The sequence below is a fragment of the Crinia signifera genome, chromosome 8 (genome assembly GCF_055691185.1).
Source record: "Crinia signifera chromosome 8, ASM5569118v1, whole genome shotgun sequence".
NCBI classification, from domain to species: Eukaryota; Metazoa; Chordata; class Amphibia; order Anura; family Myobatrachidae; genus Crinia; species Crinia signifera.
The window spans coordinates 107,423,962-107,451,772 of NC_139224.1; the positions used below are offsets into that span (position 1 = coordinate 107,423,962).

At 43.0% G+C, this 27,811-nt stretch overlaps 2 protein-coding genes across 4 annotated transcripts; one reads left to right on the plus strand and one right to left on the minus strand.

Moving 5' to 3' along the window:
• Nucleotides 1-244: 244 nt before the first annotated feature.
• Nucleotides 245-11,206, minus strand: TRMT13 (tRNA methyltransferase 13). Of its 2 annotated transcripts, none has more exons than XM_083156946.1 (11): nt 10,728-11,206; nt 8,260-8,306; nt 8,101-8,167; nt 6,439-6,498; nt 6,114-6,183; nt 4,309-4,415; nt 3,745-3,912; nt 2,709-2,775; nt 2,561-2,635; nt 537-858; nt 245-427 (listed from the first exon to the last, which is right to left on the minus strand). In XM_083156946.1, exons 1-11 carry the CDS (start codon nt 10,914-10,916, stop codon nt 256-258), a joined length of 1,344 nt encoding a protein of 447 aa, XP_083013072.1. In that variant the 5' UTR covers nt 10,917-11,206; the 3' UTR covers nt 245-255. The 2 variants fall into 2 exon arrangements, with proteins under 2 accessions (XP_083013072.1, XP_083013071.1); XM_083156945.1 differs by having other exon boundaries at nt 537-903; nt 10,728-11,198.
• On the plus strand, nt 11,024-27,811 carry SASS6 (SAS-6 centriolar assembly protein). Of its 2 annotated transcripts, none has more exons than XM_083156944.1 (16): nt 11,024-11,522; nt 12,207-12,267; nt 13,447-13,631; nt 15,705-15,873; nt 15,978-16,055; nt 18,670-18,789; nt 19,625-19,816; nt 20,266-20,460; nt 20,556-20,645; nt 20,894-21,073; nt 23,263-23,344; nt 24,605-24,690; nt 24,799-24,912; nt 25,031-25,110; nt 25,307-25,395; nt 27,056-27,811. In XM_083156944.1, the coding sequence occupies exons 1-16, from the start codon at nt 11,452-11,454 to the stop codon at nt 27,151-27,153; spliced, it is 1,890 nt and encodes a 629-aa protein (XP_083013070.1). In that variant the 5' UTR covers nt 11,024-11,451; the 3' UTR covers nt 27,154-27,811. The 2 variants fall into 2 exon arrangements, with proteins under 2 accessions (XP_083013070.1, XP_083013069.1); XM_083156943.1 differs by having other exon boundaries at nt 11,028-11,522; nt 24,799-24,933.

A 27,811-nucleotide genomic window follows, 5' to 3' on the forward strand; every position in this document is an offset into this window, starting at 1 on the left:
GAACGTAAAATACCTGCTTATAATATCTTTCATTACAATCCTCAGCTGCAGGAATTGGATCCTCCTACAATGGACTTAGTGTAATGGTAGTGTAGAACAACAACATGGATTCCTAAGGCCGGTTGCATCAACCTTCACCACTTCCACAAATGTCTGTTATAGTCTTCCATGTGTAGCTGTTGTTTCCAGACACAGTAAATGATTTGTGAAAAATGATGGTATCTATGTAAAAAAGGAAAAAAAATTTGTACGATGTCACTGAGGTACTGCTGTCAACAAAACATTCTCCAATGACACATCAGGATCTGTGTAATACTCTAGGGTTGTTTTATAGCCCATCTTTTCCAAATAGTCTACACGTCCATGGTCTATTAGAAGCTTGCAAAGGCGTCCAAAATGCTCTCGTTCCTCAACAGTCAGAAGCAGCCTAGAAAAGACAAGACACAACCTTTACATTGTGAATAAATAGAAGACTGCAGGTCACTAATTTACACCACAATATAAAGACTGTCACACAACCAATAGACATTCCTCACCCTTGCATGGGATCTAGATTACAGTCCGTGTTCTTCTGGTCAATGTCGTGTTCATTTGCATCTTCAGGGTCTATAGAGATGTCTATCTGGCTTGGTCTCCTGGTACCACAGGTAGCCCAACTGGACATGCGCTGGAAAATACCAAATTCCTTTTGCCCAAGTCCCAGCATCTGGAAGTATTCTCTGCCCACATAGTGGTGCCAATCACAACGGTGGTGACAACAAAGGGCAATGACAATTCCCTCTACAGGGTACGGTTTAATTGGTTCAGTTTCCTTGCTGCTTGCTGGTTCTGTCCTGGAACGTTTAGTCTGGGGTTCTCCTGCAGGAATAGAGGCATCCTGTACAAGACAGCGAAGTGCCAAGTCTGCCAATTCACAGAGAATTGTTGAGGGGCAGAGAAATGGGAGTACAACATAAACAAAACGTCACATACCTTACATAGCAAGAAACATTTTGGACCAAGTTTAACTAAGACTAACACTTGGTGTTTTTAACTTTTTTATTTTTTAGAATAAATTCTACTTCTTAACTGCCAGCATTGGCCGCACATTAAAAGCCTGAGAACCCTAATATAAAAGGTTATCTAATATGCCAGGGCCTCTTGTAGCAGGAGCAAATGCTTTCTTTTATACCAAGGCATAAATTAATGTTTGACATTGTTTACTTCGTAACAAGGGATGTGTCCGCACACACCTATCCCGTATGCGCCACATGGTGCAAGATACCTGGTGCGACCAGATGGTTTGCTATGGGTAGTGCCCTACCCTCCTCTCACATGTTTGCTTCTTCCTTTATTTGGATTTAGTTACATATCAATTCGCATATTGAGCCTAATTCAGATATGGACGGAGATGCTGTCACTGCTGCTTCCTTGGAAACCGCAGCTACAGCTCTGTATGATAATGCAGCAGGAGGCTTCTATTACAAGCAGACTCCTCCTGCTGCAGTAGTGTTCCTACCATCAAAGCATTGGCTCACCACCGGGTGGCTTGCGAACAGAGACGGAGATCCTTGGCCTCTTCCCTCCCCATAATTCGCAGTGACATGACTCTGTTTTCACAGAGTCCATCACCATCACTCTGCCTCTGCCCCCCAAACAGCAGCAGACTGTCAATCACTCACAGTCTGCTGCCATCCTGCGTCTCAGGACCCATTTGCGCAAAGGACTGATAATCTGTATTTTGCGGCACATGGGGGCACACCCAACCACAACTGAATTCGGCCCATAGTGTACTAGGTACTAAGGATTACATTTTTTGTCACAGAGGACTTATTGGACCTCTGTCTTTTGCCTTTTTATCTATTCCTCAATTTTGCATCATATTTCAATATAATAATCAAGTACTTAGCATTTTTGTAGGAAAGAAAATAATATATAGTGACTGATTAAGAGGCATATCCCCACATTCACTGCAATTTTACAAGGTATCTGGTTGATACTGTAGGTGTCTAGGTCAACAGGTTGATACCAAAAGGTCAATTGACAAAATTGTCACATTCAAAAAAGTTGACACATGAAAAAAAAAAAAAGAATCAACATGAGTTTTTTCACTTTTCTTTCTCTTTAGTTTTTTGGGACTCTTTCATACTCGTAGTCCTAAAATATGGTGAGTAAAGCGGGCCAAATGAGAGTACGTCCTAAACTCATTGGGGGTCCATGTCAACAGGTGTCCACATTGACACCCCAAAAAAAACCTGGCAGCTGGTACTCTCCCTCCCCCCCCCCTCCGGGAGGGAACTAAGTGTCAATCACAGCCACAAATAAGCTAGTACAGTATAAGTCTGGGTGTATATGTCTGTGGGAGATATGGGCAGAAATTGCTGATCCTTTCCATTTATCCAACTCTCTCCTACACTTGTTTGCACAGAAACAAAAACTATTCTATTAATGTGTTAATAGTTATAAATCTATACAGAACAATATGTAATGCATTGCTATAACAACTCATTACAATTACAGGGAGAGATACAATGAGGAAAAACACAGATGAATTCACAGATGAATTCTAGAAATCACTCACCTGTCCCTGCTCCACAGAGGTGTTTCCCAATTCCAATGACTGGAAGGTGCTTCTGTGCAAGACTGGGAACACGATCTGAAAAGAACAAACCGTACTGTTATTATAGACTTTCATTTGTCCTGCCTCCAGTACCGGTCACCCCACTGACCTAAACACAGGTGCTGGATATCAATATGGAGCCTCTCAAAATTCGATTTCCTCTGCTTCCCATCCACCTGTGCCAAAACCAGATTCGCAGTCAGTCCCAGACACAAAAGGCAACTTTCCATTATAATTAGGATTTTTAGTGTGAGCTGCATTGAGTATTGGGATAATAGTGCTGGGTATGGGTCATTAGGTCGGCCACTGATGCCCGACAGGCCTTAGGTTGACACATGAAAAAGGTCAACAGGGTCATTCGTTCGACAGTCAAAAGGTCGACATAGGATTTTCACTTTTGTTGTCCAGAATGTCAACACTGTCAACATGGACACTGCTATGCTTGCACACTATTCTATTCTCCCTCCATGCCCTAGTGGATCTTCCCAATGTTGACCTAATGCTTGTGTCAACATAATGACCCTGTCGACCTCAAGTCATGTCGACATTTTGACTGTCGATCTAGTGACCGTATACCATAGTGCTGAACACAAACACATTTCTGGGTTACTGAAAGATTTATGCTTGTTTTAACTGCCAATATACATGGGTAAAATTTACAGATCCAAAACAACACAGTGGGAAAATACCCTACTCTAGGACGAAAGAGCAGTTGGCCTTTCCATCGCTGCTTTCCTGCCTACCGATAAAGTAGTTCCGTGTGAATGAGCTTTATTACCGCTTTCCTAGAATATCAGTGTAAGGGCCTACTTCAGCATGAATTGCTAATCAGAGATGTGGCAAATTGAGGGACTATCAAATGGCTGCACAGCGTTTGCATTTCACATATGCAAGACAGATAGCAAAAAAATATCTGTATGCACAGAAGTCGCCGACTCGCACAGTTTGAGTAACAGAAAGGCAGCATTATGGTGTTTTCTGGGTGTGTTTGTGAAAATGCAGGTGTTCCCAGGTGCTTTTTGGATGACCACTTCCAGCCTGGTTCATAAACAGATTAGTGGAACCCTAGACTGGCACCGATGTAGCGTGTATGATGATCACATTACCAGTGTGTTTTCTTGGGAAGTCAGTGTACAACCTCCCACCTTAAATCTTGTGGTGGCTCTTTCCACCAGAAGGAAGAGGACACGGTCAGCATCTTCAGTAGCAACGTTCACCCAGTGGGACAGTTTTCCTCTTCCTGCTCCAAACTCCACATAACAGTGAGAACCACCCAGAAGACCCAGTCTCTCCATGTGACCCAAAATAGAGCCCTGGAGAGAAGACAGCACTTAATTCGACTGAATGATATCACATATTACTCCCCACTATGCTTGCTGCTGATCCACAGCATTGTATGCCATGTTTATCTCTTACAGCACACTCTATGGTAATATATATGGTTTGTATAGGGCTCCCTTGTGTTTGGGCTTTTCCAGAACACCCTACATTGCTTCTCCAGCCATAACACACAATACATATTTTGACAGAATTTAAATTAAATACGAAGTGAGAAACAGGCTCCAAATGATTTTCAAGTCAATGTTCTACTAGTAAGAACAAAAAAACATTAAATTATTTTAATTATGAATGACCGTACCCCGTTCTACAAGCAAAAGTTCTGTTCATTCATAACACATGCCTCCGGCAGGAGATGGCAGATCCTGTACCTGCTGCTTGAGGTGCTTGGACGCAGTGTCTCCATTCGCTGGGTCATTCAAGGCTTCCTGTAAGGCTGGATGCAGCAAGTGCTTGTCTGGCAGTGGTGGTTCTAGGCCTGTACACAGAGATTCCACATACACAAGTAAATTATAAGTTACATACAGCCACACATATACTTCATAGACTTGGCCGCAATTGCATCTACATTATGCGCATGGAACATGCATCTATGTGTCCACATCACCCCTAGCCATACACTCGGTTTCAGAGTGATCATCATTATCAGTAACTGCTTGCATCTGAGAGCAGCTATGTGTACACATTTCAGAAATATTGTTTTCTTATTCATTTTGCAATTGAATTGCTTTATGTCATTTGTCTGCAACAGCCTCCATAGGGGGAGATGTATCAAGTAGCATAATGTGAAGTTCACTACAGCAACCAATCAGCTTCTACCTACCATAGATTGCACATGATGAATGCCACCTGGACTCTCCCTCCCACCTGCATAACTGACAAAATACTTTGCAACTAGCATGGTTGAGTGATTATCGGCGGACTATGCATTCGTCCAAGCGCCACAATGAACTTGCAATGGCGGTCGCAGAGAAGGTTTATTTGCAGGATGACTAATAGGCAGGGGTGTTTGAGAGGTAATGGGGGTGTGCAAACTCACACACAGGCAGGTTGTGGCAGTTTTTGGGGCGTGTTTCTGTCTGCGATCACATATGCAGTAGAAAGAGCATTAGCGTCTTACTTCCTGTGGTCACGCTGCCTGGCCACAGAGCTACTCATAACTCTGATAATCGGATGATTGCTGTGTCTTTGTACGCAGACAATGAGACGTGAGTGGGGCAGCAGAATTAGCATAGCTTTGCATATTATCTGCGTACAAATTCACAGCTATGAATGCATTAGCGACCATTTCGGAGTCAGGTCCAGTGAGTGAGTTATAGGAAGGGAGAGGGACTCACCCACATTCAGCTTCCTCTACAAGACAAATACAGATCTACCTGGAGGACTAGCTTCAATGGGGTACAGAAAAGCCACCTGTTCATCAAAGCATACCCTTCCCATGGCCATCCCTGCCATGCTCACTTCCTGTCCTCAGGCCTCTTTGCCTGCATTTCATGTCAGTTGTCTGTCTCCCCCTCCCTCTAGACCAGGGCTGGGCAACACCGGCCCTCCAGATGTTGATGAACTACACATCCCAGCATGCCTTGCATCAGTTTCAGCATGGCCACATAGCAAAACTAATGCAAAGCATCCTGGGATGTGTAGTTCATCAACATCTGGAGGGCAGGTGTTGCCCAGCCCTGCTCTAGACTGTAAGCTCCTTGGAGCAGGACCCACTTCCCTCCTGTTCTCACACTCCAATTACAGCTCTATCATATTCCGTGATAGTCTATACACGCAGGTGTTCTCACTCGAAATCAGTCATCTATCAATGGCAACCCGCCCCTGGTAGTATGTGGACAACTCCTTTACTTCCCTACTTCTCAGCTGTATTGTGTACAGAGAATTGTGGCGGTAATTGTTGTGTTGATAATTGTTACTTGTGCTCCGTTGTAGTTTTTCAGATATGGTAATGTGGCTCCTTATAAATAAAATGTAATAACAATTTTTGTCTACAATATTTTTCCTGCTAGTAGAGGCTCATGTTTCTAACGTGCATTATAAAGGATAGAATTGTATAGCTGATTATTATGTACAACTAAAACAACAAAAATAAAACATTTATAAAAATATTGCAGAAATAACAGCAACTCACAGTAGATAAATCCGATTCACTGAACTGCCCCTGCTCACTCACCACTAGTGACCTGCACCAATGTGTCTGTCAGTTCCTGCAGCTCTTCTCTGGACAAGGAACTAAGGCTCACCTGAAAGTACAATACACATGTAATGTTATCTAACGACAGCTCAATGACTGATGTGTCATGTAACAGATCAATCCGTGTGTGAGATTAGTACAAATTGCTATAAAACAAATAACACCCCTATAGTATAATGGATGTCTGTTAATGATATACATATGGTGAGTGCTTGGATGACTGCATTAGTAAAAACATTGGGTGCCATTAATAAGTATATTTTCTGTTGTGTGATGTATTACTATGTCATTTTCCAGATCATACCTGTTCCTCGCAGGTATCTATATCCACAGCACCAGAATTGATGTTTTGCACATAAAAAACCTGGAAAAACAAACACGCTTGTTAGCTAACCTTTGTATGGGCATCATACCCACAGCAAGTCTGGAAACATCTCATGGTTTGTGCTGTATCTCCCCAACCTCTCTAACCACAATGGATGCCATTGCCTTCATTTAATGATGGCACCTCGCACCCTTCGCAGGGAATTGGATAGAACCCTGTATTTGGTTATTAGTGATGTAAGAGAATAATAATGACTATAATGTATATATTTGATTGTATACTGTGCTTGAAATATCTACTTCTTCTGTGCTTAATTTCTTAGGTCTCCATCCTGATTACTACAATCAAATAGTATGTATTGCATAGTAGGGATGTCCTAATAAATATTATCACCTCACCCTTCACCTCGAGCTACACATATAATATACAGCCCAGCTCTGGGACAGCAATACTTTCCATGTTAAGAGAGAGAGAGAAAAAAAAAAAAAAGGAATAAAAATGAACAATGCAGAATAATAGCTTTATGCAAGTGTAAATATTAGTGTTCATTCTAGCACCCGGTCCCCACCCCTATCAAACCCTGTGCAGTTCCTCTTTCCTGCCTGGGGTGTCGCTGTCTGCTTTGCTGCTTCTAGTGCAGTCTGGTCTGTATTGAGATACAGATCAGACTGCTAGAAACACAGCAGAGTGCGACACCCTAGGCAGGAAAGAGGAACTGCACAGGCTTTGGAAGGGGCGGGATGCTAGAATGAACACTAAATATAACCCCCACCCCTCTAAAGCTACTATTTAGTTACTGTAAGAAATAATGCACCTCTTAAAACTAAGTTGGATATTTATATAATCATGGAACTTTCACGTAAGGGTTATGTTATTTCTTAGGTTAATATTTTGTAGTCTTGGGGTATCCACTTTTGAGGAACCCCTTTTTAATGCAACCTAATGATATATCAGATAGGGCACCGGGTAACCTCCCCATTATCTGCAGTGATGCCTGGACTGAAAAAATGACTGCACGGCATGTTATTAGTAGCTTTACAATGGATCTCTATGAGGAACAATAGAGGGACTTCAGCAGTACAGGTGGCCCGATTCAGACCTGTTGGCTACGCTGCGTAAGTGCCATATGGCGCCCCGCCGAACACACGCTGGAATCCTTCCACTTGTTTCTTTGTTCATTGATAAAAGTAAGTCTATACTTACTTTCATCCTGGCTGGAGATGGCCAAAAAGGGGGCTGGTGCTGACGTCATGAGACATCTGTTGCCCGCACGCAGATTTCGACATGCCTGCGTGCCCAGGGGAACGCCCAGTATTTTTATGGGGATGGCCATAAAATGCTGCCCTCCCAGCCCGGAGTGAAAGGCTCGGTGCGTGTGAATCTCGTCCAAGCCTTCCCCTTGGGTTTGTACCTACACATATTCCACATAGGGCCGAATTCGGACCTGAACAAACAGGTCTGAATCAGCCCCACAGTCCTGTAAGACAAAGCACCTGTTGGTATCACCTGTCAGGGATGGTGTTTGGGCTGGTAAAGTGTTGGGCTATTTGATGCATGTGAGGGAAGAGTTCATCAAGAAAGGGTGACCGCAGGATTCCAGCCTCATGTGCATCAGTGTAATAAATACTCATATTAACATACCGGCTTAGGTTTGTCCCTGGAGTTGCACTTCTTTAGGTGTTTTTGGAGCTGGTCCTCATATACCGTGCTATAGAAAAAGCAAGAGCCATACAGTTCCTTTATGCTGGGAAATGTTTTCAGATTGCAGGAAATGGTCAGGATCACATCAGGGATACTCACTGTTTTGGGTCTAATGGACAAGCGATCCGCTTTCTGCTACTCTCCTCCTAGGACAAAAAACATGACCCTTCATTCATAGTTTTGTACATTTATATCCCTGTTCAGGCTGCTCTAAATTTAGGTTAAAATTATTATGACATTTTATTCGGAACTAACTGTCCCTGCACATATTACATCTGCCTCACATGCTTTTGCCAATTTTGAGAACTATTTTGTCCTGCAATCAGGTCTGAATTAGGCCCAATATATCATGGTTTCAATAGTCATGCCATTATTGACCAGACATTGTAAATGGAGGGGGGCTGGCTTTAATGAAAGCTGCTAAGATGTGCTCACAGCTATGCAAGTTATAGCAAGCTAAGCATAGCTATATTGGTACACCAAATACCTTACTCTCCTGTACCCTACATATTCCATTACTCCTCTCTTCTCTCCTGTACCCTGCATATGCCACTAACCTTCCCTCTACTGATGGCCATCGATGGCATGAAACTATCAATGGAAAACCATTGAGGGTTAAGAACTTAAATGACATTCCTGCTGTCAGACAAGATGGCTCAATCAGGACAGGTGGATGGGGTGAATAGGGGCATTGGAGGTGGGGCTAACCTGGCAGTCCAACTGATGAAGAGTGTAGGGGCTAAGTAGCAGCACAACTTTGCAATGTACGCATGTACTTCTGCCATTAATGGAGGAGAGCCATTGGATCTCCGCAATCAAGGACTAAAGTTAAACATTGGTGGTTGGCAAATAATCCCCACCTCTCTTGTTCTCTGCATAATATTAACACAAACATAATGCTAGCATATTCCATTGTGCTTTACAGCTGGACATGCTACAACCCTTTCCACTGTGCTCTTCCTGTACACTAATGGGGTGGGTAACGGTGTGTATATGTATCTATCATCATGCCACTAGCTTCTATCTATCCTGTATACACTGGTCTCTACTCTGGCTCGCCTATATACATTTTACTGCAAAATTGATTCACCAACAGTGCTCTGTGCATGCCAGCAGCCTCACACTGCCTCATGCTGCCACTAGTAGTGATGGGAAATCTAGTTCGTTTTGGTGACTAGTTCATTATGATCTAGTTCACCCAAAAGATTAGATCAGAAGATTAGTTCATCTAGTTCATTATTCCATCACTGACTCAGAGACTGAGAGGAGTGCATGGATCTAGATGAACTAGACTAGATTATGACACACAGAGCAGGCATTGTAATACCAGCTCATTGTAGGAGTTTAGTCTTGTTAGAATGATCATATACTGTATGTTTAATAAATCAGATTATTTTCTAGTTTAGAAAAGCAATAAGTTATACAGCACCCTTCTAGTGACATGTTTATTGTTTAGCTCTGCAATATTAATCCCATTGTGGTTATTATTTTACCTTCCATAATATGCAAGTAAAATACCCAAATTCAGAGTAATTTATAAAGTCAAATTTTTTCTGCTTTTAAAATACTGTACAGTAATTAGAAAAAAAACATGTCCCCTTGCCCCAATGTAACTGACCTTAGAGAGAGATAAAGTAGAGACTTTGCAAAGTAACCAGTTGCTGATTCGTTGCTAGGGGCAACTGCTCCACTGTATGCATCATGAAGGTTCATACATATCCATCTCTGACTGTAATGTGGAGTAAACAGAGCTACTACAGTATACTGTATAACATGCAGCAGCCAGCACTGTGTCTGTGGCTGCATACACACAATACATATGCCTGAGCACAGCAGTGCCACACATGGTAGCTCACAGGTAATGTACAGTCTCATTATAGTCAGTCTCTGTATAGTCAGAGATTAGATCAGGGATCTGTATGATCAGTGAACTAATTGAACTACTGAACTATTTGCAGGACTCATGAGTCATCAGGACAATGTAGTTCATTTGGATCCGCAGAGTCCAGACCATGTCTGAGCTCAGCACTGCCATCTTTGGCAGCTACCATGTACTGCCTCCTGTGTATTGCATGAGAGCTGATAACATGGCTGCTGCAGAAGCTCCTACACAGATCCCAGCAGAAGATTTAGCACAGCAGTATGCTCAGGACCCAGTACCAGAAGCAGCAGCAAGTGCTTGGACATCTGAACTAATCATATAATGATAGTATCACATAAAGGTGAGCAGCATGAGCACACATGCTCACTCACAGACACACCACACATAGACTTTGGCTAGGCAGTGCATATTTATATTTTATTAGATCTGTATTTGCTGGGCTTTGTTGTACTTTTAACTTTAGATTCAGGAAGTAAAGATCCAGTAAATAAGCCTTATGGAGCTGCTGGGCTCTGTCTGTCTGTGTTACACCTCCCACTTGCTTTACTTCCTGGTGAACTAAATGAACTAATCTTTGCCAGAGCAGTGATCTGAACGATTTAGTTCACTTTGAAGATTAGTTCATTTTGAACTAATCATTCACGAACTACCCATCACTAGCCACTAGTCATTCATACATTATTACCTGCACGTTCCCTGCATGCTCTCCACAGAACTTCTTCCCCTCTGATACGATCATCTTACAATAACTACTCTTTCTCTGCACGAAGTGACTGCACCTCCCGGGCATGGGACCTGCAGCAAGGCTGGGGTCCGTACATGGTGGACCTCGCTTCTCCTTTTTAGAATTTGCCTGGAACTTTTGAAACTCCATCAGTTCCCGACTAGTGTATCTGACCTTAGTGGCACTGGCCAGTGGCCACTGTGGTAGTTTTTTTTCTCACATTACTACGTTGACGTTCCCCTACAGCTCAGTCAGCATTTCCCTCTCTGCTGCCCGTACCAAAGATGTCCGGACACGAACTAGCACAGGCCAGCGCGCGTGTAATTACCCTCAGTTGCAGTAGGGAGAACACAGCCCGACCACACTCAACATGGCGGCGTGGAGTCTGAGTCGCCGTGACGTCACGCCGCACAGGACGCAGCAGGCGGTTGATTTGGAAACTGTACCGCGACAACAGAGGCTGCCTCTGGTAGCGGTGAGGGCCACAAGAAGCGGGTTTTTTTTTAAGTGAATCGGGGGTGAGGACAGAGGGGCGGTATACGCAGGGAGCTGCTGACAGAGACAGTCCCTGTAGGGGGTGAGAGCGGAAGGAGACAGTGTATACAGTATGGTATACAGCTGATAAGGCTCAGCGACTGATCTGTTTTCCCATCGAGAAGGCCCTAGGACAGGGCAGGACTGCAGGATGTCTCAGGTTCAGGAGCTGCTGAGCCAGGAGATAAAGGTCCTTCTGCGGAATCAAGACTGCAAGGACAGGTAATGTGCCCATAACTGGTGCCCTGAAGTGACATGCCAGCACTAGGTCTTCTCTGTCTTTATACATTCACTGCCAACATGCTCAACAGCTCTGCAGCAATCAGACAACCTACAGTACACATCAGCTAGTGTCCCAGTCACACAGCCTGGCTATGTGCTGCCAGGGAGCTGTGCTACTGCTAATCACCAGACTGCCAATGTTAACAGCTGTCACTTCGTCATACCTCCCAACACGACCCTCTCCAGGAGGGACACATTGCTCTGCTCCTGCACTTTCCTCTTAATGTATGATTGCCATCACCTGTGGTGAACAGGGTAATTGCTAGAGAAAGGTGCTTCAACACAGTTTACGACAATCATACATTAAGAGGGAAGTCCAGGAGCAGAGCAATGTGTCCCTCCTGGAGAGGGTCATGTTGGGAGGTATGACTTCGTTAGGAACGCAATGGCAATGCACTCAATGTCCTTACATAGTTGATCTCTTACTTTTTCAGTGCAAATTACATGGTTTCCAGCTTTTTCAGTGCATTTCCTATGTTTCCAATCTTTACTCGCACCTTATATTTAATATGTCTATTTTAATAACTAATTTAGTGACTTGCTCCCCGCTGGCTGTTTCCTACCTAAAGCTTTTCTGTACATTACACTTGCTATAAAATGCTTCCATGTCCTAATCTCTTCCAGACGACACAGTGTCCGGATCTGTATTGAGTTGTGCACATCTTCAACGCCTGTCCATAAGAAGGTGTGTATGTGACCATTACCTGCATATCTGAGAGTAGCTGATTGCTCCCTTATTCTAGGTGGAAAAAAAAGCAGTACTTGTTACACACAGACATCCCTTCACTCAACTGACCTGTCATTTCGGTTATGACTGTTAGCCACTGCTCTGTACTTCTGGCCATGTGGTCATCCCTCTCTGTTGCCATCTGTCTATTCCTGTGTATCAGGACACACTTTCCCGGTAGCAGGCAGTGAGGGGGTCTTAATGAGGATGTATTTTTAGATGGTGGACAAGCTTAGATGCCTGTTTAAAAAAAAAAAAAAAAAATCACATTTGTATAGTGTTCAGTGTACATTGGTACCTAGCAATCCAACTCGGCTAGCGACCTCTGTTGGACACAAGGAAATCCAGATTACGGGGCAGTTATAATAATTAACCCAGGGCATTTCAGCAGGTCCCATTCACACATATGAAGAGTCGGCTCACCTGTCATCTTCAAGCACTGTCAGAAGAGAAGCCTCTGCGATATCCTGGGTACAGCCTGCAGTGTAAACGGGTTTTAAGCTGCTGTGATATGGTTTGAAACCTGTGTTAAGTGATCAGGGCTGGACCTGTGATTTTGGTGTGAAAGGGGTGTCAATGAAACTTGTCAAAGTGTGTATATAACATTTTTTATCTATTTTCTGCCCAGTCCAATTTATGTTGTGCTGAATGTAAATTTTAGTGCTGGGTATTCATTATCAAGATCTGTAGTCCAATATGTCTTCCAGGGGTGGATAGGAATGACAACCCTATAGTGTGTACACCCAATCAGATGTTTTCACCAGTCATATATCACATTGTCCCACCTGATGTGTGTCATGTCAGATGAGATGAGATGATGCACAACTTCACACACTATACAGTAGAAACAACTGGATACAATTCTCTAGCCTCAATTCTACATTGGTTATTTATTGATAAATGGCATGGCTTTTTTATTAAACCAAGACTTCCAGTAATTTGATGTGATCGCTACAATAGAAACCACTGGATAAGGATGTGACAGAATGCAGTAATTGATTGGGATTCAATCTTTATTTCTGTCCATTGACGTACCACTTTAAAAATAGCTTGGAATCTCCATTTGTTCATTCACTTTATTGTATTTGACTTCATTGTGATTTTTCTTGTATAAATGATTCTCTTCCTCCTATGCAGGACCTGGTGGTTCGTATGACTGATGACACTGATCCATTCTTCCTCTACAACCTTATCATATCAGAAGAGGATTTCCAGAGCCTGAAACTACAGCAGAGCCTCTTAGTGGATTTCTCTGCATTTCCTCAGAAGTTTATTGATTTGCTTTATCAGTGCATCAATGAAGAAAACAAAGATGTGCCTAGGTGAGGAATCTGCTGTATACATACAAGGTTACAGCTTTTTACGGGCATTCCGAGGGAGAATCATGTTTATTTGTAAAAAAAAAATTCTATTATAAGCGAGCGCAGAACAAATTATATTCTAGTATAAAAAAGGTTTTTATTAACCAATAATAAAAAAGAAGACATTTATATATTTTCTCACAGTAATTACTGGAATCTAAAATACATACATATACTTAAAAATCAATCAGTTAAGCCACATTTTATGCATTAATCCTCTTAATAGATAATACGTGTTTCTCACTCAAGGTTCCTTTAAATCAGTAGTAGTGATCATACGTTTAGCTCTAGAGAATAGTTACCATCCGTTATATGCAGGAAAGGATAGTCCTATTCCTCATTTACAGTATTAGATCCGGATAAAATATAGGAGTCCCATATGCTGATGAGCTTTTCCCCCTGCACCTCTGCCCGGAGGGAGGCCTGATGTTAGTGGGCTCTATGGCAGTTGGGGGTAAGTTGTGGGCAAATTCACTCCGCCGCAGTGTCCTACCTACCCTGTGTGTTATTTGTAAATGATCTAATGCGTCCTACACACTGAGTGATTTCAGGGAATTTTGTAAGCGATCTGTCTAGATTGCTTAAAAAAATGCCCCTACAGCGATCCGCATGTAGGGGCTATAGCGAGAGCAATGCATGGCCCTGAACGTCGTTATTGCCCAGCAATTAATATCCAGCATGCTGGATAAATCTACTTAATTGACAGATCACTCAGCACAGGGCCCTGACATCGCTGTGTGCTGAGCAACCTTGCTGAGCGATCTACATTGCTCAGAAGTGTCGCCCCGTGTGGGCCCCAAAACCTTTTAAACTATGAACCTTTTTGAAAGGATAAGTTGCTGGACTGTACTTTAGTTTTCTCAGGATGCATTTTCAGATTGCAGGGTGTAGATATGTCATAAATCTTGGTACATGCAGCCTCCATCATAAAGTGCTGCATAGTCAGCAAATTCTGATCCTTAGTTATGTTATTAGCATAGAATTTATTCCCTGTATATATAATTTACTAGGTGATTCATCGCGCCCTACGGGCGCACTTCACACCGGCGTAAGGGGCTGCGCCCCCTTAATTTGTGGACTTTTGTATTGTGAGAAATATGGGTAGAATTGTATGAAAGATGCCTGTATTGCAACTTGAGTTATAGGTGAAATGTGTTAAATAGAGAGCATATGATGTGTTTTGTTTTGTTTCATTAAAAAGAGGTTACAGAGTAAGATGTACATTGATAGTGTGGAGGGTAGTGACATTTGTGGGTGGGTGTGCGTGTTGTTTAAGTGTGTGTGTGCAATAGTATAGTAGGGTGTTTTTGAGTCAGGGACTCCCCAGTGGCGGAGGTCACGACACAGGAAAACAGGAGGCTGTGTAGTAATAGGGGTGTGTGGGCATAAGGGGGACTAAAGAGGAGGGTGGTGGACATTCCGAGGGAGAATCATGTTTATTTGTAAATGTTTTTTTCTATTATAAGAGAGCGCAGAACCAATTATATTCTAGTATCTAGAATTAGAGGTTTCATGCCGGGGAATCTGCACAGCTCCGGAGATAGGTGACCATTCTTGTGCCTGCAGCACTCTCTTCTCCCCTGCTGGCGTCTGAAATACCACAGACTGTGAGTAGTTGCCAGTAGATGTGATTGAATAATCACTATGAATTGGAGAGGAGTTATTAGAACACTATTGCTGGATGTATATTGTATATTTTTGGGGGTTATCAAAGCGATACCTGGGTACACCCCACCCCAATTGCTGAACCGCTTCACTCACCATGCTTCAGGCAATGTGCTGCTTGACACACTTTACCATCCACGCGGACTACACTTGGGAATGGTAAAGTATGAAAAAGTCGTCCCCCCCCCCAAAAAAAAAAATTAAAAACTTATGTAGACCATTGCCATGTAGACCTTTTGCTAGTATTGTCATGTTGACCTAGCCCTTGTCTGTCAACCACCCATATACCTTGTATAACTGGATGTCTGACTATTTGTTGGTAGATTAGGCGCAGGCTGTAAATTGGTTTCTACTGGTCTTTGTCTGCAGATTCCTTCTCCAGTTTTCCTCCTGTGCTCTCTTGGGTAGTTCACCTGCTCAGCTAGATGTGGTTGAGACTAATCCGTTTAAGCACCTCACACACCTGTCTCTGCGACTCCTACCAGCAAACGACATGGAGATAAAGACTTACCTGGCAACATGTCTAAGATGTATTAAGGTAAGTATATATATATATATATATATACACAATGTGTAGGGATCATTTCTTCCCTTACATTGTGACACATAGCCAATTCACAGTATTTGTTTCTTATTGTGCAGGATGAAAAAATAGGACTGCAGCAGACATTGAAAAAAATGGAAGCAGATCTGAGTCGGCAGCTGATGTGCGCCCAGCAGGTGAGGAAGTCTGTGACATCCACATATTCGGTACTTGTGAGTTATCCGGGCGCCCGATGTTGAAATTGAATGTCAGTACGATGCAACGCGATTTCCCTTGAAATGTCCTTGTATCCAAAATCGCATCGTAATCGCGTCGCATTGGATGCTATTGTATGGTATACAATGGCACGCGATGCAACGCGATTTTAACACATTTCAATGAAAAAATGCCCCAAACCCCCAAAAAGTGTCAAAACTTAAATCCCATCCCCATTGTTAACGCCACTCCACTATTGTCGCCAACCCGAAGCGTGGCGAGCGCAGCGGTACGCGTCCTCCGACCTTTTCATGCCCTACTATCCACGTCGGCGTGGAGTTGAGAATATAATAGTGTGGCGAGCGCAGCGAGCCACCGAGCCCGAAGCGTGGCGAGCGCCGCGCATACCTTCACAGGTAAGCGCGGCCCTTCGCGGGCTTCACAGGTATCCGCGTCCCCTCGCGGGGCTCGCTGCGCTCGCCATGCTTCGGGCTCAGTGGCTCGCTGCGCTCGCCACACTATTCTATTCTCAACTCCACGCCGACGTGGATAGTAGGGCATGAAAAGGTCGGAGGACGCGTACCGCCGCCCCTCACGGGCTCGCTGCGCTCGCCACGCTTCGGGTTGGCATCAATAGTGGAGTGGCGTTAACAATGGGGATGGGATTTAAGTTTTGTCACTTTTTGGGGGTTTTGGGCATTTTTTCATTGAAATAAATGTAAAATCGAGTCTCAGGGACCATTTTACATTGATTCCAATGTTAAAATCGGGTACACTGCTAAAATCGGGTGCTGATCTCGTCGCATCGCATGCCATTTGGTTAACACGCGATGCGACGCGATCCGATGGTACCCGATCTAAAATCGGGCGCCCGGATAACTCACAAGTACCACATATTCTTTCCTGCTAGTAAACATCACCTTTAAAGTAAAACCCCACCCAAATCTAATTCTCTCTGCACATGTTACATCTGCCCCACCTGCAGTGCACATGTTTTTGTCCATTTGAGAAAGAATTTGCCTTTACTGGTGAACCCGAATAAGGGCCATTGTGCGCGACCTGTCAGATGGGGCCTGGTGTATTGCAGGAGTTGGGAAGGAAAGGGTGCTGAGTCTGCCTTAGCGGAACAGTAACCTGCTCCACTCCGGCATTGTACCATGAAGTGCATGGCATCGTGGCTACAGAACATTTACTCTTATTTAGAAAGTTTTGGGGAGAATCTTAGGCAGCGTAATGCACATAAGCATCTTACATCTTCTAGAGTCCCGCTAAAAGGTTTGGAAGAGGGGGAATTTCTCTGCATAGAAGATCTCATTGGTGAAGCTGGTGGGTCCTTTAAAGCATTGGAGCAAAAGAGTTACTGTACCTTTTAATTCTTCAGATCTTGTTGCTGAGGCCTATACGTTCTGTTCTTTGCTATTTTGTATCGCTTCATCCTCTTCTAAGATTGAAGCAGTGTCTCATTTAGCTGCTAAGCACATTATTCTTCCTGTTCAGGGCTCGGTGTCCTTTAAGGATCTGTTAGATAAAATGTTGGAAGGTTGTCTTAAGTCCATTTCTATAGGTTCAGGGTTTGCTATTCACCCTTTACTGGCCTCAGCATCTGTGGCTTGTGATATGGAGACTTGGGCCGGGATTCAGACCTGATTGCACAGCTGCTAATTTGCAGAGTGAAGATCCCGCTTTGCAAATGAATGTGATCGCTGTGGGAGCTGTGTTCAGCTGCTAATCTATTTGCAGCCGTGCAAATATGTCCAAAAAGATTTGTAAGCCACTCACTATCAAAAGTGGCAGGACTTCTCTAGGGCCAGACACATAGTCCAAATCTGCTGACGAGTAACTATACAGAGACGGGTCTGATAGCATATGGAAAAGTGTGAGGGTAGTCAATAGTTATATTTGGTCGGCAGGGGTTGGGATCGTTTGGTCTACAGCATGTTGGTCGACATGGGTCTAGGTCTACATGGGGTTTTTCACTGTTTTTTTTTACCCGAATGTCTGCACAGTTTGAAGTGCACCGCATCCCCTTGCTTCGGGCACGCTGCGCTTGGCACACTTTCTCCCACCACGCCCTAGTGGATGGTAGGGCACGAAATACTGCCTGGCTAAAAAAAACAGTGAAAAACCCCATGTCAACCTTTTGACTGTCGACCTAATGATTGTGTCGACCTTGACACATGTTGACCTAATGGTGTTGACCCAATGCTTGTCGACCAACATGCTGTAGACCAAATGACTGTAACCCGTCGGCAGAAGATCTCAGATATTTTGGTATATGGATGGTGATCTTGCTTCTAGATTTTTGAAAAATTGTTGTGTTCCAGTTTTACCTGCTGAATTGGATGTGTATAATGGTAAAGATTATAAACCTGCTCACACAGCAAACTTATTCTTATATAATGCTATCCAAGCCTTTCATTTGAAAGGAGGGCATGTATTTCATAAATATTTGCTTGTGGTTCGGATACCATAGAAAAATATCATACAGCAGTCTGATTTTGTGTTGTTGGTCACCACAGATATCCTACCCTAGTATTATAGCATTAATATTTGTATCATATGTGTCTGATCTCTCTGCTGCCGTCTTTCACACAGGCTCTGTCTGAGAAAAGTCTTGAACTGGAGAAGTTGAAAAGTGACTCTTCTTACCAGATTACAGCCCTGACGAGTCAGCACATGGCAGAGCTCACAAATGAAAAAGAGAAGGCTCAGCAGGTAAATCCCTTGTGGCTATCTCATTCCAAAGGAAAACTTGTGCCCAGCAATCGGGGTAACAGCTGGAGAGCGGGCATGTATGGACCGGTCATTAGAGAAATTATTCTAATGTCTAATATCTGTATTTTTCAAAATTGAGGCATAGAAATATAATTTGACAGTAGATAAGAACCATTTGGACAGGCTATGATTTAATTTGCTTTAAATACAGGTACATGAGCACTAGGATTACATTTTGTAACCAATCAGTATTTTTTTGGGAGAGTGGGAGAAAAACGGAGTACCTACACATGCACAGGGAGAATATGCAAATCTGGGCAGCACGGACGGTGTAATGGTTAGCATTACTGCCTCACATGGCCCTAACTGTGTGGAGTTTGTATATTCCCCCCGTGCTTGCGCGGGTTTCCTCCTGGCGCTCTGGTGTCCTCCTACAATCCAAAAATATACTGGTAGGTTAATTGGTTCCCAACAAAATAAATGCTAGAATGAATGTGTGTGCGTGTACATGTGGTAGGGAATATAGATTGTAAGCTCCACTGGGGCAGGGACTGATGTGAATGTTCAAATATTCCCTGTAAAGCGCTGCGGAATATGTGTGCGCTATATAAATGCCTTTATAAATAAATGAATGAATAAATATACTCTGTACAGTTAGGGCCATTGTGGGAATCAAATGTATGACCTCTGTATTGTGAGTCAGTAATGCTAACCGCTACACCATCTTTAGTATGTAGTACTTAATCGCTCCAATCTCCAATTGGTAACTTTACAATTTATTGGAAAACTTTTGCTTTTTTTTCCTTTTTATTTACAATATGCGATTTCCTTTCAGGCATCTGCACAGCTACAACAGCAGTATGAGCAACAGAGAAAGGAGTTGGAGAGCTCACTTCAGAAGAATACGCAGCAGATGCAGGACAGACTCAATGAGCTGGAACAATCCAACAAGGAACTTCTTGAAAGGCGGTACAAAGCTGAATCCACCATAAGGGAGCTCAGAGCAAAGTACCAAGGCCTGGAAGAGGTGCTGATAGCCCTTCCTGACACATTCTTTCCCATATATTACCTCCTTTTACTTTCACTAGAAATGTGCATATTTATAAATATCATAATACTATCTAGGGCCTGATGCCTATTACCAGACCATGGTCAGATTTCTGATTCTTGTTTGGGAAATGCTTGGCTACCATAACATCGGAGACAAATGTCACCAGAGCTGCATAACAACTGCCTTTAATCTCCTCTGTCAGTAGTTTAATGCCAGATACCATAAAAGGAAATGTTTCACCCTTTCACTACATTCAATTACACTTTAGAGATTTCAGTTGGTTCTGACCTTTTTTATGACCAACAACTTGCAGCTGTTTGTTTAGTATTCCTGTAGTTGGATTCCACTTGGGGAAAAAGTCATATGCTTAAGCGATAAATGACCACAACGCTGACTAATATCGCTGGCACGGTCCTGTTTTTCAGGAGGTACAGAGATCCCAGCAAAAGGTGTCATCCCTTGGCAGAGAGAACACTGCACTAGATGCAGAGTGTCATGATAAGGAGAAGGAGGTAAACCGACTTCAGACACGACTAGCAGTTCTCGAGCAAGAGCTGAAGGACAAGGATCACTTAGTCCAGAGGAGCAATGAGATTCTCACAGCCACACAGGAGCAAAAGGTAGGTGCATTGCTTTATCGTTGGTAAATGTCTGACACCAGTGTTTTTTTTATGGATATTTATTTTATGTTACTATTTATTTATTTTTGTAACAGGCTAGGTTAGAAGCCAGTGCTGAGAAGAAGCAAGTGCAGATCGGAAAGCTGGAGGCAACAATAAAATCCTTATCTGCTGAGCTCCTGAAGGTGAGAACCAAAGTTTGTATTCCACGGAATAAGAACACGGGATTGTACTGGCTCCATGAAAGTCATGGGTACCCTAGAGATGCACGCTAGTAGTGGAGAAATGTCTGTCTGGGGAGCTTATTTTGTATTGGAGAAATTAATTGAATGGTGTCTGTTATCTGCGCTTTTAACTAAATGAATTGCTGGGTACCTGCTCCAATAACGCCATTCTCCCAGATCTAATGCTATGTTGCCCTGTTGCTATGAAGGCCAATGATATAATAAAGAAGCTTCAAGGGGATTTGAAGACTTTGATGAGCAAATTAAAGCTGAAGAATGCAGTGACTGTGCAACAGGAGAAGCTGCTATCCGAGAACACACTTCTGATTCAGGAAGAGCAAAGGAAGATGAAGGATGTTCAGCAGTGCCTGAGGTTAAAAGAGGAAGAGGTAAAGAATCGCACACTCTGACCTGCCTTTGGTGAGGGACTAGTTAGTAGGTGTGTGCACTGGTAGTCCTGTGACATGGACTGTAGAACTGATGAATACTGAACATATCCCCAGGAAAATGTAGTGGTCCTTTCTGCAGTGGTTTCCTGTGTTATACTATCAAGTTGATCCGCATGAAACCGCGGTACTTGTTTCCTAGCACGGCGCCCGTCGTGGGTGATTACATACCTTAAGTTAAGGTAACTTAAGGTATGCAATGAACGCGACCAACTTGATATTTAGCTATTGTTAGCCTTTATTGCCGGCAATGAGAAAATCGCGTTGATCGTGTCCATCGCATGCCATTCTAATGGCATGCAATGCGACCGACGCAATCAACGCGATTTTACATAGGGAGCAATGATAAATTAGCCGGCTATTACAAAATCGCATTGATCGCGTCCATCGCATGCCATTATAATGGCATGCGATGCGACCGACGCGATCAGCGCGATTTTACATAGGGAACAATGTTAATTGGGCCAATGGCCCAGATTTTTGATTGTATAGGCACCCTAATGGGTAATGTGTATGTTAAATGCCCCCACATTGTTAACGGCAACCCGCGATTAATGCCAACCCGAAGCGTAGCGAGCCCGCGAGGGGCGGCGGTACGCGTCCTACGACCTATTCATACCCCCACTATCCACGTCGGCGTGGAGTTGATTTTAGATAGTGTGGCGAGCACAGCGAGGCAAGCACATGCGTAATACCTGTGAAGTAATGCGCGTCCCCTCGCTGCGCTCACCACACTATATAAAATCAACTCCACGCCGACGTGGATAGTGGGGGTATGAAAAGGTCGGAGGACGCGTACCGCCGCCGCTCGCCACGCTTCGGGTTGGTGTTGATTGTGGGGTGGCATTACAATGGGGGGCATTTCCCCATGAGGGTGGGTATACAATGAAAATTGGGGTCTGGGGGGGGGGGGGGGACTATTTTTACATTGGTTCCAATGTAAAAAATTGCGTCAATCACATCGCATGCGATTTGGTTGCATGCGATGCGATCAACGCAATTTTTTGGTTCCCGATGGATGCAATTAAAATCGCAGGCGCCGTGCTAGGAAACAAGTACCGAAACCGCAAATAATTTTCCTTATAAATATGAAAGGGAAGCCAGGTTCTAAAGCTATGCCTAGCTATTTGTTGCTGTGGAGCACCAGGCTGCGTGTTTGGTCATATGAATTATATCTTCATTGGTCAGGACTTAAGCAGCCTTTTGTAGTGGGTGAATGTCACTTTCATAGTTCAACTTCTGTCTTTGACTCAACACTACAGTCACCATAGTGCTTAAGTACACATTTTTTCCAGTGTGACCTAGGTAGAGGATACTGATTCCTCACTAGGAAAGCACATGAAAGATTTAGAAGATATGTTAGTAGTGCGAATATGCATACACACAGGGTGTTTTTTTCCAGCCTGTATGGACAGCAATGAAGGGGAAAATCCCGGGCTGAAAATCGCTCTGTGCATACACACTGAGCAATATTCACCCCTCCAAGTGATCATCGACGATTTCGACAGCTTTCCTTAGCAGGACGCTATGGAAACCCATCCGTCTGTTGAGAACATCAGCAGATGTGCTCTCCTGCATCATCACTGGCCGCCACTCATCAGTGCTCACCGCCGGGCCTTACACAATGGGCGGCTTTTCAGCTGAAAGCAGTTCAAACTGTAAAAGTGAGCTCAAAATCACCCAGTGATACATACACACTGGGCTGTCATCGCTGGGGGGAAATCCGCTCAGTGCATACACACTGTGTGGCTTTCCCCCTGCTCGGCTCTGTCAGTGAACAGCTTTGCATAGCGCAGCACTATTGAAAGCTGTCCACACAGCCGCATCACAGCTCATCGCCGGTCCGTACACACTGAGCGGCTTTGAGCTGAAAGCCACTCAAACTTGGTGTTTTGAGCGGCTTTCAGCTCAAAATCACCCAGTGTGTATGGACCTTTAGAAGGTAATTATCTCATCCCTATCTGGCTTTAAAATTGAAACAAACAAATCCTTATTTGCACATACTGGTGTAGTTGTTATATGTAATATGGAAAATAGAGTATGTGGAACGTTTAAATCCATGATTTGTTGAGGTTTTAACTTTGTAAACATTGGGAAATAATAATAAAAGCAAAAAAAAAAATCTATTTCAGGTAGAAAAACTGCATCACCAACTTCAACAAACGGAAGGGAAGTTGGAGGAGAGCAAGGAGCTGCTTAAAACAAATGAGAATGGTGAGAACACATTATCTAAGGATATTCCTTGTATCGGCTGGCCATTGTGTCCAACCTGATTTCTGTGCTCGCATTGCATTCACCCTTTTGGCAATACACACACTGTTTTGATGTAAAAGAACAATGGTTTAAACCACAAGACAATCATCTGTAACTCCAGATAAACAAGAAATAGGAAAGTCACTTATCAGGCGCTTGGAATCCTGAATTTGTACTGTTGTCTTCAATTCACTCAGCACATAAGTGAAAATAAATGAGTGGGATGGTGAAGTACATCAAGCACCACTACATGTCATTTAATAACAGCAATAAAACACAGTAAAACACAATAATTAAAAATACATCTTCATATAAAATCATCAGCACTATGGGTAAAGTGCATAAGTGTCCGAAGCAAAAAACAGAGACCGAGGATTACCGGATTCCGTAGGAACTGTGATCTCACCAGTTCCAAGTGCACATAAACACAGTCCCACAAGAGTGTTTCAGCTGGGCACTTTCAGTGCAGTCCTGCAGTCTCCTCCCAAGTCCACCAGGTGGACTGTGTATGAAGCTTGGGAGGAGACTGCAGGACCAGAATCCCAACACTGAAAGTGCCCAGCTGAAACGCTCTTGTGGGACTGTGTTTATGTGCACTTGGAACTGGTGAGATCACAGTTCCTATGGAATCCGGTAATCCTCGGTCTCTGTTTTTTGCTTCGGACACTTATGCACTTTACCCATAGTGCTGATGATTTTATATGAAGATGTCTTTTTAATTATTGTGTTTTACTGTGTTTTATTGCTGTTATTAAATGACATGTAGTGGTGTTTGACATACTTCACCATCCCATTCATTTATTTTCACTTATGTGCTGAGTGAATTGAAGACAACAGTACAAATTCAGGATTCCAAGCGCCTGATAAGTGACTTTCCTATTTCTTGTTTATGTGGTGTTTGGTGGAGTTTTTTTTTGAGAAACCTTAGTGGGAAGTCGATTACTTGGCAGCTGGATGCGCAATAGACGCCTTCTTTAACCCTTGTTCGCAATCATCTGTAACTGGAAGCACCACTAGCGCAATAAAGTCTGTGCGCATATATTTTGGCTTCATCACTTAAAAAAGAACAGGGCCATTTAATCCTTAAAGTTAAAATGAATGTAATGACATTGATGTGTTTATTTTTATTTCCCCGTTACGCGTTATTACTAAAGTAAATTTGTTTCGATATCTGTTCGGTAGATAAACATAAACTAATTTGATAATACCCTTTTTATGTAGTTATTTCCTGGTTAAATAAGCAACTTAATGAGAACCAATCTGTGAGTTCCAATCCAGCCAGGACAACTGTGTCAACCAGCCAAATGGTGAGTCATTTTCTGAGCTAATACATCACTTACTATGCTTTAATTATTAAGGCTAATTATGTATTTTTATGGGCTGTCATTCCACACTCATCTTTATTTGTTTTACAGCCAGAAAACAGGATACCACTTCATAGCTCTCGGATACCCTACCCACTCCCTTCCTCCTATCCAGTGATACCTTACATTGCACCTGCTGCGTCCTCACAACAGCCCTCCCTGGAGGTAATTCGCACAGGTCCACGGGTAAGGAAACAGTCTGGAGAAAGGGCTGGGACTGAATTAGCATCCTAGTCCTACATTTTAGCAGCTGCCCATTAAATTAAACTTCTCTTCTTTTAAGGTTCAGTACAATAATCCACTTGCTAAAGCAAGTCTCCCGCAAGCTCTTTCTGCATCATCTCAAGTTGCAAATAAAGAGAAGTAAGTATTTCCCAACAGTCCCTGTGACGCGGCCTTCCTGCCTTATTTTCTGGTTTTATTTATGGAATCTAACCTCCTGCGGTCTTGTCAGGGGTTCTTCTGAGACTCCATTCATAAATACAGAACATACTTGTTTTCCTACATTGTTTCCAAGACACTATGGACAACACTAAATATGCAATTTGTGTTATTTCAGTGGAGAGCCAGCAGGCTTGGATCATAAGTATCTAAAGAGGAGAGAGGGAGGTCAGCCTCTACAAGGAGTTAGTCTGAACACTGCCCCAGGTAGGACACCAGGGCTTCGTTGGCACAGAATGTTTGTCTGCAGAAATTTGTATGGAACTTTTAATGCAAGGCTGGATCATTTCCTAGAGTTAACCAAGAACACCGTTTGGGGATTTAATGTCTACTCTCTAATAGAGAATAAAAATAATCACAGGTTTTGCATAGACTGTTAAGGACAAAAGCATAATTCATCTTTGTCATTTACATAGACACATGCACATTCATATATTAAAGGAAATCCTATTAGCAGCGGTGCTTCATTACTGCAGATAAGTTTCCCGGGGGTCATCCTATTAGCCTTGTCCACTTTTATTAAATATTATGTTTTGTATGCCTGAGGCACGTGAAGCATATGGGAGCATATAAGCAGCCACTGGGACCCATGATCACACATTAACTCCAATCCCATGTTTTTCCGTCCGGGGCCTATTTCGGCCAATATACCGTAAACAGCCACTAATCGGATATCTGGACGTTCTTATCTACTGAAACTGAATTTTAGCCAATAGGATTGATTTTTCTTTTGTTTGACTGTGGGAGTAAAGTGGAGCAACCGGAAAAACAGGTTGATGGCAATAGTTTAACTTGGTAGGAACACTGCACTCACCAGTGTTTATCAGTGTGGGGCCTGACGCTGCTTTTCCTTAAGGGTGTCCCAGACCCTTTTGGTTCAATATTAGTTTAGTAGATGGGCATAAGCTCTGCCAGAGGGTGCATTAAATCTTAATTGTCAAGTCCCTGTTGGGATTAATTCTGGATCTGTGTGTAAATTTACAATGTATTTTTGAATTGTGTAAAGAAATGTCAGAGCATGTTGCAATTGTTATTTACTTTATATGTAAGTAAAATACCAGAAAATGGATGAAATAAGAGAAAAAATTATAAAATTAAAATGGAAAAAAGAGTTATAAGAAAAATGATAGAACACAAATTGGGGAGGGGGTTAGTTTGTATAATTGCGCGGTGGTCTTGTCACCGGCGTGGGGTTCCCATATAAGATTGTTTTTGTGGTTTCACTGCAGTATCGCAGTAGAGGGATTCCCTGCAGGGGTTCCGGTGGTCTTTTAGGGATTCCTTCACAATCCCATAGGCCTCTTACTCTGGAGCCTAGGGTTCCCCTCAGCAACTTGCAGTGAAAAAGTGGTGTGCCTTAAGTCAAGGGGATGCACCAATCTCGAGGGGGAGCCCTATGGAGCTTCAGGATTCTTATGGAACCCCTGTAAAATCTCAAAAAGTTAAACGGAATATGCTGCGCTATATAAGAAACTGTTAATAAATGTACTCTGGGGGTTATTCTGATTTCCTCAGAAAGGCACAATCACTCTCTAATGGACAAAACCATATGCACTGCAGGTGGGGCAGATGTAACATGTGCAGAGAGAATTAGATTTGGGTGTTTTATTGTTTCTGTGCAGTGTAAATACTGGCTGCTTTATTGTTGCACTGCAATATAGATTTCGCTTTGAAGTACACCCCCCACCCAAATATAATTCTCTTTGCACATGTTACTTCAGCCCCACCTGCAGTGCACATGGTTTTGTCCATTAGAGAGTGATTTGCCTTTTTCCGAATGAATCAGAATAACCCCCTCTGTTCGTGCCCCGTGTTTGTCTTGCGCAGCTACAAACAGAAGTAATATCATGATCTTTCTCGCTTGCAGAGCCCCAGAAAGCCTCCTTGCGTACAGTAACACAAGCAAAGACTGGTCGCCCTCCCATACAGTCCGCTTACTTTCCAGGGCAAGTGTCCTCTTCATGATTGGTTAAGACAAAACGTGATACATTTTCAAAAGTTACAGAAGATCAAGTTGTGGATCAAGTTCTTGTGGGGCTCATTCCATACAGACTGGATGGTGTGGCTGCTGAGGTTTATTTGGTTAAACAATTGTTGATTACCGATGTGCCATGGACCCAGGAGATTTTCCATATTCGCTTCAGCCACATTTACTGTCAGTCTTTCCTGTATATTTAACAACGTTAAGTTACTTTGGTGTGTGTGTGTGTGTCAAATGTGAATACAAAATGTAATGCTTCTTATCCTGCAATGTTTTAACATTAATCCATGACAGATGGGAAAGAGCTTTATTTGCATGTACAGTCATTAGAAGCTGAATGTAATGAATAATGAGCAGCTTACGGAATAGTCTGGCTGACTGGTTCACAGACATGAACGAAATGAAAGCTCTTCACTACAGTGTCCTAATTCATGTTTAGAAAAGGACATTCCTTAATACTGTATTTTGCACATCATGAACTTAAAGCTAAATGTTTTTATGTCTCCAAAGAAATATTTAAATGCTACCTCTTATTTTTGTATAACAAGTTTTGTCTTGCAGTGTCTTCTAATCAGAGCGTTGAACTGTTCAGATAATATTCTGAAAGTAATGATTACATAATAAAAACACTGTTATATGCTG